This window comes from Lycorma delicatula, chromosome 9, assembly GCF_047948215.1.
Source record: "Lycorma delicatula isolate Av1 chromosome 9, ASM4794821v1, whole genome shotgun sequence".
NCBI lineage: Eukaryota > Metazoa > Arthropoda > Insecta > Hemiptera > Fulgoridae > Lycorma > Lycorma delicatula.
The window spans coordinates 121,961,334-121,974,918 of NC_134463.1; the positions used below are offsets into that span (position 1 = coordinate 121,961,334).

General features: G+C 32.3%; 1 protein-coding gene across 1 annotated transcript in view; it reads right to left on the reverse strand.

The window, feature by feature from the left end:
- The window catches only part of LOC142330136 (anaphase-promoting complex subunit 1-like), a 61,587-nt gene that overhangs the window by 27,399 nt on the left and 20,603 nt on the right, over positions 1–13,585 (reverse strand). The window contains exon 4 of the mRNA XM_075375231.1: positions 1,059–1,247. Within this exon, the coding sequence (XP_075231346.1) occupies positions 1,059–1,075 (17 nt within the window). The 5' untranslated portion in view covers positions 1,076–1,247. The remainder of the gene's footprint in view (positions 1–1,058; positions 1,248–13,585) is intronic.

A 13,585-nucleotide genomic window follows, 5' to 3' on the forward strand; every position in this document is an offset into this window, starting at 1 on the left:
GAATTTCTATCAGAAAGCATGATAGTGAATAAGCTGAAAATGCACCCGTGCACAAATTGTTACTAATAATCAATTTTTGGCGAAACAGACAACTAAAAGATCAACATTTTTAAATCATTAACTCGATAAAGGAAAATTTGTTAGCTGAACTGTATAATATCTTGAATAACTTTTAGATATGCTTTGAAGATTAGAAGAAATGTTGGGAGCAGTGTATTCAAAAGAGAGGAGACTACTTTAAAGGTGATAAGGCAGAGTAGCTTCTAAGGTAAGCGGAACATTTTCTATTTAAAAAGCTTGAGAGTATTAGACAAACCTTTTGTAAATATAAAATGAATGAAAACAAATAGCATATGGACATAAATGCCTTACAACAAATTTTTCACTTAAGTTATCCTGCTGTAAAAGAATTTAACTGTAATTATATAAAATAAAATAACATATGAAGATATTTTGTCCTGAGTAACATAATATCTCTAATCTGATGGTTCCACGAAACATCAGAAGTAGTAGCATCCTTAAAAGGTTGAGTGCTGTGAGAGACATATTTATCTCTCGAGGAACAAATCCAAGACTGATTATTCAAAAAAAAAATTTTGGGTCATTTTTTCTGAATGTTTTTTCTAAATATTTGAATTTGTTTTAAAGTAACAATTAATCAGAAATATGTAAAGTATTATTATTGTGTTTTTTGAACTATTTATAATCAAAAAAAGTTGAGAAATAAATTTAACCAAAATACGGTGTAGCACTCAACCTGTTAAAATTGAAAGTTTTGAAGTAAGATGATGTACCAGTTCAGTGAATTGGTTCCTGTAGACCATCAGTTAAGAGGTCTGAGCACAGTTTATCGCATGCTCTTAGTTCTAATGACCAAAGCACCAATACTCTTTTAAACGCAAATAATAAAAAAATATAAATATATTCTTAAGTTTAAAAACACATATTATAATAAATTATTTTATTAAGTCCAAGAAACAAATAATATAACAAAACTAACAACAAATAATAACAATTATCATAAAATGATAATTATTCAAAAATACATTTATACTTACAGGTAGATAAGCAGCATCTTTTGCAGGTAATGATGATACAGATCCAAGTATTACTTCAGGAAATCTTTGATTTGTCCATGAAATTTTTACACATATTAGCTTATTTCGAGAAGAAATAACAGAGAAATTTCTGATATATCACAGCTGAAAAATACACGGCTAGCAGCACTTGCCTCTCCTTCAAAGAAACTACAAAAAGACAATAATAAAACAACTAAATAAACACAAACTTGAATTTTTACTTTAACTGCATGAATTCCTAAACATAATTGTTAATCTAGAAATAAATAATTTACGTTATAATACATGTACTTTAGGAATTGAAATAATTTTTTCATATGATACTATGAAAAAATCTGACGCTAATCAAACTTGATCCATTACTTGCAATCCTTAAAATGTACAGAAATACCGACATACTATTACACTCATGAATGATTCTTTGAATCAATTTACTTAAATAGCTATACTCTTCAATTTTATAATATTTTATTATCATAACGCTTTTTCCACTTTAATAAAAATCATTGAGGCTAGAACCCTGTTGAATGGTTCTATTTTTGTTTATCTGATACATGAAAATAAGTCTGCAACAAATATACAATGATACAACTTATAAACACAACTACTAGATAAATAAATAAAAAGTTAGTAGGTCGAAGGGTAACTTTTGCACGCATCAGGTACACTCTTGATCTAACAGATCACGGTTATTAGGAAATGTTATATCTTTGCAACCGATCTTCCGATTTTCAAAAATCAAACTGGATATTTGCTAGTATAATACAGAATCACGAAGGAATCAAACCAGAAAAATAATTAACTGATATACTCAGAAAAATCAAGTGACCTGTGCTACACCAAGATCAGCTTGAGCCTGGTGAGCTTCCGCAAACAATCTTTGTAGAGTTTGATGACAGTATAATTAGAGATAATGCTGTCAAGATCGGATTGAAGATCAAGCCCACTATTGTCGAATTTGATGCTTTAGGGAAACAGGACAAAGTGAAACGGTGTATGCTGCCACTAATATTGTGCTGGAATCTAAGCTGGCATAAACTACAAGGAACTACCCTAGATAGAGCTATCGTAAATCTGAGACTCACATCTTTGCCAAGGGCCACGCCTACAGCACTGAATCGCGTGAGATGATTGGAGAGTTTAGCCATTTGAATCCCAGAAAATTTCTGTATGATCCACATGATAAAAAGTCTCTCACAGAACTCAGTTGGGGGGCTCTGATTAGTAATTATTCTATATATTAAAGAGCTCCCCAACTGCATTTAAATATTTTCATCGGATAAAATATTTTAATCAATGCAAGCAAGACCTGATGAGAACTTAACCATTAGACAACCGTAAATCTCTGCTATTTCTACAAGAAAAATATATTTAAATAAATTAAAGCTGTCTGAAAGTTGACTGGTCACCAATTATTTTACTTAATTAAATACTGCATGTGATGTTTAGTCCTTTATGTCCATACCTTGTTTTCTTTATTTTAGTTCAATTTATTATTTTTTATTTTTTGGCAGTCACGTTATTTTAATTTTTATAATTGTTTTTATTATTTAATACTTTTTAGTGGTCATTAAGAAAAATTTACAATTCAAAAACTTATGGATATAATGTAATTAATGTATGGAGCCAAATGAGGAAACTGTAAACATTTCAATCTATTTATTTGATGATAAAAAGTCTCTTGTGACTTTTTATCATGAGGATCACACAAGGGATTCAAACAAGCTAAACTCTCCAACCGTCTCACGCGACACAATGCTACTTTGGCCTGCCCTTGGCAAAAATGTGAGTGCTCAAATATTCAGTTCTATCTAGTTCAGTCCCTTATAGGACAGTTCTATCTAGGGTAGTCCCTTATAGTTCATGCACAGTCAGAGCCCAGCACTGCATATGCTGTTTCACTTTGCCCTGTCTCCCTAAAACATAAAATTCATCAATAGCGAGCTTGATCCTCAATCTAATGCCGACAGCATTACCTCTAATCATACTATCATCAAACTCTACAAAGACTGTTTGTGGGAGCTCACCGGGTTCAAGTTGGTCTTGGTGAAGCATTAGCCACTTGATTTATCAGTGTACATTAGTTAATTTTTGTTTTGATTTAGTTCCATCGTGATTTTGTATTACACTAGCAAATATCCAGTTTGAATTTTGAAAATTACAAGATATAACATTTCCCAATAACCAAAATCTGTTAGATTGAGAGGGTACCTGATGCGTGCAAAAGTTAGCCTTTAACCTAACAAATACCCTGTTTGAATTTTGAAAATCAGACGACAGTTTGTAGAGATATTATAATTCCATTGCACCACCCAAAACAGCACCCCATTTGTTACCAGCAGATTGATACCCTCACACAAGGTGCTCACATCATCTCATCACTTTAGCCTCACACGCAGTTTCCACAGGAACCCCATTATTATTAAACAGAATTTTTTTAGTTTATATATTTTAACATAAATAATTTTGTCCCCCTCTATGAATCATGAGACCTTGCCGTTGGTGAGGGGGCTTGAGTGCTCAGGGATACAGAGTAGCTGGACCGAAGGTGCAACCATATCGGAGAGGTATCTGTTGAGAGCCAGACTAAGGAATGATTCCTGAAAGAGGGCAGCAGCTCTTTCAGTAGTTCTTAGGGGCATGAGTCACAATGACCTAAACGGCCATATCAACATCACTCAGTCCTCTGAGTACTGCGCAGCTGAAAGCAATGGAAAACTACAGCTGTTTTTTTTTTCCAAGAAAATATGGCTCTCTGCCATATCGTGAGTGTGCCTGATAGATGAAAATGTTTGTCTTCAACCAACTAACAAATATCCCGTTTGAATTTTGAAAATCGGCCGATTGTTTGTAAAGATATTATAAGAGCACCCCATTGCACTTCTTTAAACAGTGCCCCAGGGGCAGCCCGTTTTTAATACCAGTTGATGTTGATGATTGGTCTCGTCTCCCACGAACTGCTCGCACAATCTTACCAGAGTAGTGAGACTCCATTCTGGGTCCACTCTGGTGTTCACTTTTTGGTTACTGTTAATATGACCCTATATAACCATTATATTAACATTTTTATACCGATTTACATTTATTTATTTCTAAATATAATTTAACCAAACTTAACATTAGTATGTGGGTCTGTATGTATGTATGTGTGGGTGTGTGTGTGTGTGTAGGTTAGCACCGGAATGTACCGATCAATAGCGGAAAATTTCGACTCGTTAGTACATATCTCGTGGTGATCAGGTGTATACTTATTGTGTTATTATATGTCGATACATCGATATATATGCGAAATATATATATAAATAAAAATGTAAATGTTCGTTTGTTCAAAATATTAAATCTCCGAAAGTTCTTCACTGACTGCTTTAAAAATTTTGACACAACGTTGCGTTTGAATACGCGCGTGTTTTTATATACCTACGATTTATATACCCAAGATGTCACACCAAAGATGGTTTTTTTTTTAAAAACAGCGGTATCTGTTGGACATAAAAGCAACACACGCTATACTAAATATTTTACGATTCAATTTCAATGTTTCCGATATGTGTGTCCGCTAGAGACTAAAAAACTACTGGACCGATTTACGCGCGGGGAAAAGGGAGAAAGGGAAAATTCCTAAAAGGGAAAAAATCGAAAAAGGTGAAACGGAAGAAGGGGAAAATGAAAAAATAAAAAAGGAGAAAACGGGAAAAAGTAAATGGAAAAGAGAAAATGAAAAAGGAAAGCGGGAATGGAAAAGGGGAAGGGTAAAGAAGGCGGGAAATAGGGGAAAAAAAGGCCAAAAGGGGGGAAAGGCAGTTATGTAAAAATGAAAATGGGAAAAAGGGAAAATAGGGAAAAGAAAAGGGGTGAAAGGGAAAAGGGAGAAAGGGTAAAAGGGAAAGGTTAAATTTTGTGAAGTTCCGTTATGTTCATTTTGTTAATGTTTTAGCAAACTTTCAATTGTGTTCATTTAATCTATATATATATACTGAAATCTAGCAATAGCGAAGCATTGCCGGATCTGCTAGTTAATAAACATTTTTTTATTTATCTGATTGCTTTTCTTCATCAAATAATGAACTATAAGCAAAAAGTAGGCACCGGAATGTACCGATCACTAGCGGAAAATCCCGATTTGTTAGTATCAAAGTCCTAGAGTTAAATTTCTAATTTAACTTTCATTATATCAACTTTCATCATTAAAAAAAAAAAAGATTTTTACGCAGGAGTTAATCAATTTTGGATACCTAATAATCCCATTCGGAGACAACGCCCTCCAGAGTGACCCACCCGAAGGGCCTAACTAGCTGTATATATATATTTTTTTTTCTTCTAATTGAAATACATGTATAAAACCTTCTCAGCCAAAAAAAAGGGTAAAAATTTGGTCGCGTAGTTTTTCTTTTTATACCGAACAAACAAAAACCTTCTTCGTTTTTATATAATAGTTTAGATGTATCGACATAAAAATTCAGTAATTACATTTTTTTTATCAATAAGTTTGATATCTGACATTGCCAACAAGAAAAAAACTAGCTGTCAAATATTTTTAAAGAACAAAATATTACTGAAGTAACTGTCAAATTGTCAACCTGGGAAATCCTACAGTTTTAACGTCGATTGGAAAAGTAGTAATTGTGTCATAAGGAAATATATTGTATAACACTAGAGCTAAGCAAGATTATTTGATTAGTACAATACATACTATAACTGATTAAAGTTATGTATATATACATATATATATACACACATGCTTGATTGATGTAATATATTTTTAAAAAGTTTCATATTGACTGGTTTTGAACTTTATCTTAAAATATTGACGGGTTAAAAGGACTAAATTTATGAAATTTGTTCTTAATCTACTTTTCAGGATCAATATTTTTTTTTTTTTTAAATATATTTCATGAAAAAACTACTTACCAACAAAATGTCATATTGCTTGAAACGATTGAAAACCTACAAATTTTTTTATTAAAAAAATAAGTTGTAAAACATTAAAAATGAAATCAATTTTTTCCACATACCGCACGGAAAACAATCTAATTGTTTATATATACTAGCACACCTGGCAATGATTCGCTGTTGCTAGATATATATATATATACTAGCAGATCTGACAGACGTTGTCCTGTTCAAACGTTGTAAATCCAAAACTAAAGAACATTTTCAAATTGTTTGGACCGTTTGATGAAAAATATGTAAAAAAAAAATATTTTTAAAATACCTGACGCCATCACGCTTACAGTTATCACAACTCGAACTATGAGATCATTCAGCGTTCTATCGAGAGCTTCAAGTGAATGCTTGTGAGCCATACTGCGTTCATCCCAGATAATAATTTTGCATTTTCTCAAAACTTCAACACGCCTGAATGCTTCTTTATGTTACACATTGCGTCTGGATTTGTGAGAATGTTCAACGGCAACTTGAGTGATGAATGCGCAGTCCGCCCTTCTTAAGCAATGTCGTTGCAATGCCTGATGAAGCAATTGCCAACGCAAAAACGTTTCCAAAGTTGCCGCTATTTCTCGCTTCTCCATCTGTTCGATGTGGTTGTATTAACAGCGTGTGTTAATTTGCTGCTCCTCATTTCCAGTGAAATTGATTTGAAAAAAATTTGGAACGCCATCAGGCATTGAGAACAAAGAACCGATTTGATGATAAACTTGATCCTGAATCTTAAAATGTTGATTCAAAATTACGACCGTCCTCGTTCTGAATGATTTTTGTCATTTGGAAGCGAGAATTAAATTTAAGAATTTTACGCAAAAACAATTTCGATTGAGATGTGGCTCCAGCCAGTAGTGTTTTCAATGGTTCTGGCGGAGAATTCAATGGTGGAAATGAAACTTTTCCTGATGCGCAGGAAAGACCGGCCGATTCACCTTTGTATTTAAATGCATGAGACCGTTGGGATTCTTTGTCCATATTGTAAATGACAATTAATGCATGTGACGAATAATCTATTTCTGACTCATATTCGAACGAAAGGCGGTGAAGTGATAATACGTGCCGCTTTATATGGAAGTGAAACTTGGACGATCGGAGTATCTGTGAAGAAAAGATTAGAAGCTTTTGAAATGCGGTGCTATAGGAGAATGTTAAAAATCAGACGGGTGGAAAAAGTGACAAATGAAGAGGTATTGCGGCAAATAGATGAAGAAAGAAGCTTTGGAAAAATATAGTTAAAAGAAGAGACAGACTTATAGGCCACATACTAAGGCATCCTAGAATAGTCGCTTTAATATTGGAAGGACAGGTAGAAGGAAAAAATTGTGTAGGCAGGCCACGTTTGGAATATGTAAAACAAATTTTTAGGGATGTAGGATGTAGAGGGTATACTGAAATGAAACGACTAGCACTAGATAGGGAATCTTGGAAAGCTGCATCAAACCAGTCAAATGACTAAAGACAAAAAAAAAAAATTGACACGTGCATCATTACTGACATAATTACATGACATTGATGTGTCATTACGTGACATTAATGTGCACGCGCAATTAAAAGTTTGATGAAAGGTAACAAAATTAACATACGGAACTTCACAAAATTTAAACTTTCTCTTTTACTCTTTCTCCATTTTTTCCCCTTTCCCCCTGTTCCTTTCCCCCCATTTACCCTTTTATCATTTTCACATTTACCTTATTCCCTTTCCCTTTCACCCATTTCCCCCTTTTTCCTCATTTCCTTCCCCCGTTTCTATTTCCTTTACCCTCTTTTCAGTTTTATTTTTTCTCCTTTCCCTTTCCATTTCCATTTCTTCAATTTTCCCCTTTTTCCCTTTTTACATTTTTGCCTTTTAGTTTTATCGATTTTCCCTTTTTCCCCGTGCATTAATCGGTCCAGAGGTTTTTTAGTCTATAGCGGATACACATATTGGAAACACTGAAATGGAATCGAAAAATATTTAGTATAGCGTGTGTTGCGTTTACGTCCAACAGATAGCGCTGTTTTTCTAAAAAAGCATGTTTTCACATGTCACAGCTGTGGCATCTTAAGATATATAAAAACACGCGCCTATCGAATCCAACGTTCTGTCAAAATTTCAAAGCAATCGGTGAAGAACTTTCGGAGATTTAAGATTTTGAATCTTTACATTTTTATTTATATAGATAAACAATAAATAAAAGTATATTAAAATACCTTCATTTATTGTAATGTACGCATGCGTTACATTGTAAGTAAAAACTCCGATGTGAACACATGACCTCCTTGTACGCCTATTAAATTACATACACACATTTTTTTAAAATGAAAACTATCAAATCTTATTTTTATTAATAACTTTTGATATTTTTTCATACATTTTTTTATATTATTACTGAATTATTAATTTTTTTTACAAGCTGAGATTAATAATTATTAATAAATCAATACATTTACATTAAAAAAAAGTTATAAAAAAAGAGATAAAGTCTCATTCGAACCGATGTGGCTTCCCTTGTAAGGTCAAATATTTCATTAATTACAATTCAATTTGGCCATAACTCTGGAACCGATGAAAATTACTACCGCTTACAGATATCGTTGAAAAGCTCTCGATGAGGGCTTATTACTGCAGTTAAGAAAAACGTGTTTGAATACTTTTGGTTCAGTCGATTGCAATCAAATTTGAAGGTGGACAACTTGGTGTTATAACAGTTCTAAATCCAAAATTTCATTATCCTACGTTTTTTAGTTATGCGAGATTCATACGTACAGACGTAATGCCGAAACTAGTCAAAATGGATTCAGGGATGCTCAAAATGGATATTTCCGTTGAAATCTGATATCGAAGTTTTTCCCGATCACAATACTTCCTTCTACGAAGTGAACGAAGTAATGTGATCGCGAAAAATTATATTATATATTATAATAATTATATTATATATTGATTTTTTACATCCGTTTATCGTTTTCTACAATTTTTTTCCATGCTGACGTTCTCATTACATCTTCTACGTAATTAATTCCTTTATTTCGTACAATGAAGTAATAACGTAGATGTAATGAGGACGTCACAATGGAAAATATTGTAGAAAACGATAAACGGTTGTAAAAAATTAATGTATAATATATATGAATCGTAACTACAAAAAATAAATAATATTAAACCAATCTTACATATATATATATATATTACAAAAATTGGGCAGAAATCCTATTTCCAGTTAGTCCGGGTGAATACCCAGACTAACTATATATCGGGCTGAATTTTTTTATTCTGCTCGGAATAATCCACAGATATGTCATCAAGCATCAGCATACCCCAAAATTGAGTCCTTTCTGAAAAGTCGTAATTTATTCCTTAATTGAAGAAATTATCAAGGTTATTACTCATAGAAAAATCATTTTGAAAGTGTATGGATATTTTATGAAGATATCTGCTGGGGGATTTCGAGCAGAATAAAACCAAAAAATCAGCCCGATCCAATCAATAGAACATCTGAAGGGACTGGAAATAGGATTTAAGCACGCGTTTTACCTGTGGTAGAAAAAGAAAAAGAACAACAAGCGGGTTAGGGGCGTAGTTCCATATAAGCTGTGAGGCCCCGAAGTGATTTTAGAGGTATTGAAATAAATTGCACAAAGAAATTTATTTCCCGCTCATGTATACAATCAACTATTCTAAATCTGTAAGGTATACTCAGTGACACATTTTGTTCAGACTACGGAATAGAACACCGTCACTTTCTTACGGGAATTTATAAATACTATTCAAAATAAAAATATTCTATTCAGTTATCTATAGTTATTCTATTACAACAATACTGAGCACGCTCTGCACCGTTATACAACTGCACGATGACTTGATTTACCCATTCGCGCATGCCACCTTATTTTTCCTTTTTACTCCACCATTAAGGTACGCACAGCGCTGTCAGAGTGTCGTGTCAGTCGACTTTTTCTTTTTTCTTTTTCCTGTTTAGCCTCCCGTAATTACTTTTCAGATAAAACTTCAGAGGGTGATATTCGTGAGTGTAAATGAAGTGTAGTCTTGTACAATCTCAGTTCGACCGTTCCTGAGATGTGTGGTTAATTGAAATCCACCACCAAAGAACACCGGTATCCACGATCTAGTATTCAAATAAGTGTTAAAAATAACTGACTTTACTAGGACTTGAACGCTGGAACTCTCGACTTCCAAATCAGCTGATTTAGGAAGACGCGTTCACCAATAGACCAACCCGGTGGGTTCGTGTCAGTCGACTGCCCCCTGTCTTTCCTAGTCCTACGGGCGTACCATCGAGGTCCTCCTAGTTTCACTCAGGGACGTTGACCTCCCTTCTGGACAGCCAAGTTCCTCTCTGCTGGGGAGCTGCGCCCCCCGTTTCTACGCTAACTAGCTCCAGATGTTCGTTGCGCACATCCCTTGTTCTCCCCGCGTCCCTCTCAAAGCTTGAGGGTGCCCGATGCCATCATCGGATAGCTCCGCCTCTCCCCTCATTCTTGTATATATCGCGTGTGCCACCTAGTGGGAACTTCGGGAACTAATGGTGTTACGCAGGGATGAAACTTGTGGAAGTTTTGAGTGATGTATCTAACAAGTTTGAAAGTATTAAACGCTACTTTTGTATAACTAATTTAGAAATATTCTGTATTATAAACAGCAATAATAATAATAAAAAATAAGAATAAGAATGTTCGGGAACTTTTCAGTAGACCTTTAATTGATAACTCTTTTTTTCCATTTATTTATTATCTTTTTTGAGTTGTATCGCTTATCATCAACTATAAAATCATTTTAAATGTAAAAGTTTAACTGAATCTTATACTTTTGATGTTTCAGTTAATTACATTAACAAAAAAAAAAAAACAAAAAACAAATTATTATATGAAACCGTTATAGTTTCTTTCATATTATCTATACTAATCGATTTATTTATTTTCCGATTAGTTTGAAACTTTAAAATTCCTTTTATAAAATTATAAAGGGCCTTATTTTATACCACGGACACATCTCTTTTAATCTATGACATTTTTATTTTGTTATTAAAATTATTGTTCATAAAAGTAATAAAAAAAAAAGCTCTAAACAAAATATATAACTTCCTTTGTTTATTATTTTTTTTTATAAAGAATGCCTAAAAAGAAGTGTAATGTATTTAGGATGTTTACATGTAAGTAAGTTTTTTCACCGTAGCCGCTCAACGACTGAACCGATTTAGATATATGACGCCGCGTTGGAATCCTTACGTTATCGGGAATGCCATCGTTTATGTATATATATATATATATATATATATGTTTAAATAGATACAAAAAGTTCGAAAAAAGTTGTACTGTATACAAAATTGTCAGCCGCAGGATCATTAATTATTCTACGTTAAAGAGTAACAATTTTTTTTGCGGTCGTTTTGTTAATTTTAACTTTTATCTATTGCTCAATCTTACTAAAATGTTTGCCCGTAGAAAAGACGCGAAAAAAATATTACAAGTATACAAGTATTATATGCTTGTAACAATTTTTTTTACAAAATTCAAGTGATATTAACAACCAAATTTTTTTTCCACATATGAAACGTTACTCACTCAAATAATAGCTATTTAATAACAGAATGATTTACAAAGAATGTAAGAAATTTTCAGGTCATGTTTTAATAACCCACCGGGTTGGTCTAGTGGTGAACGCGTCTTCCCAAATCATCTGATTTGGAAGTTGAAAGTTCCAGTATTCAAGTATTAGTAAAGACAATTACTTTTATATGGATTTGAATACTAAATCGTGGATACGGGTGTTCTTTGGTGGTTGGGTTTTCAATTAACCATACATTATAGGAACGGTCGACCTGAGACTGTACAAGAGTACACTTCATTTACAATCGTACATATCATCCTTTGAAGTAATATCTGAATGTTTATTCCAGTAGACTAAACAGAAAAAAGAAAAAATCATGTTTTAATGGTAAAAATAAAAATAAAAATTCGATGCACATAGGTTTAGAAATGCATCGTTAGCGACTGTTGGTTGCCGAAAGATTTCGTCCCAATTTCTGCACCTTCGGTTAAATTAAAGCAGATCGTAATTCTCAGGACACAAAGTAATGGGTAAATTTAGTTATGTGAAATCTGACCTGAATAAAGATTGAAAAAAAAAATTTATCAAAAAATTTATTTTTAGTAGTTAAAGCTAAGAGTAAAAGACAAAAGATTGGTGTTAGAAATACGATTTAATTTTTGGTAAAATAACTCTTTGCTAATAAATACATAAAAATACATAAAGTAAAATGGTACGAATTAAGTTTACAGAAAACAAATCATATTCAAATGTATTTTAACTAGATAATAAAGGAAACCCACCGGTTTGGTCTAGTGGTGAACGCGTCTTCCCAAATCAGCTGATTTGGAAGAGTTCCAGCGTTCAGTCCTAGTAAAGTCAGTTATTTTTAACACTTATTTGAATACTAGATCATGGATATCGGTGTTTTTGGTTGTTGGGTTTCAATTAACCACACATCTCAGGAACGATCGAACTGAGACAGTACAAGACTACACTTCATTTACACTCATACATCATCCTCTGAAGTATTATCATAAAGGTAATTACGCAAAAAGAAAAAGATATTAAATGAAACAAAATGTTAAATATTGTAAACAAAAAACAATTAAAATTTATTAATCAATTAAATATCAATAACTGAATCGATAAATATCGTAGATGATTTTTACATATATTGTAATCGCGGTTTTCAGATTTCAATGGAAATATCTATTTTGACCATCCGTGAATCCAGTTTGACTACTTTCAGCGTGTCATCTGTTCGTACGTAACTCGCATAACTCAAAAACTATTAGCAGTAGAATGTTGAAATTTTGGATTTAGGACTGTTGTAACATCTAGTTAAACACCTCCCATTTTTATTGCATTCGACTGAACCAAAAGTGTCAAAAAAAAACTCAAAATCCAAAACTTTTAAACTTATTACTGCAGTAATAAGCCCTCATTGAAAGCTTTTCAACGATATATAATAAGTGGTACTTTTTTCATCGGTTCCAGAGTTAGAACAAAATAAAATTTTAATTAACGAATTATTTTGCTCTTATAAGGGGTAGAAACATCGGCGAGAATTTGTCTTTTATTTAAATATATTGATTTATTTATAATTATTATTAACCTCAGATTGTAAAAAAAAAATTACGATAAATATTAATTTAGTAATTAAAAAAAAATTAAAAAATATCAGAAATTATTATAATGAAATAAAATTTTATGTACTTTTCACTTTTCTTTTCAAAAAAAATGTGTATATGTAATTTAATAGGCGTACAAGGAAGTTATGTACGCCTATTTTATATCAGATTTTTAAAATATTTTTAAATTAAATATCTCAGTCTGAAAAAAAAAAAAATTATGTACTCACATACACACTTGCGCGCGGATAATATTTGTATTTTTTTTTAAATAAAATTTCAAAACAATTTTTTTTACAAATAATTTTTATTAAAATAAAATAATTATACATTAATAAAATAATAATTATGTACACAATTTATATTCATTCACATATAGAAATTTTGTCGCATTAAAATTTTGTCAT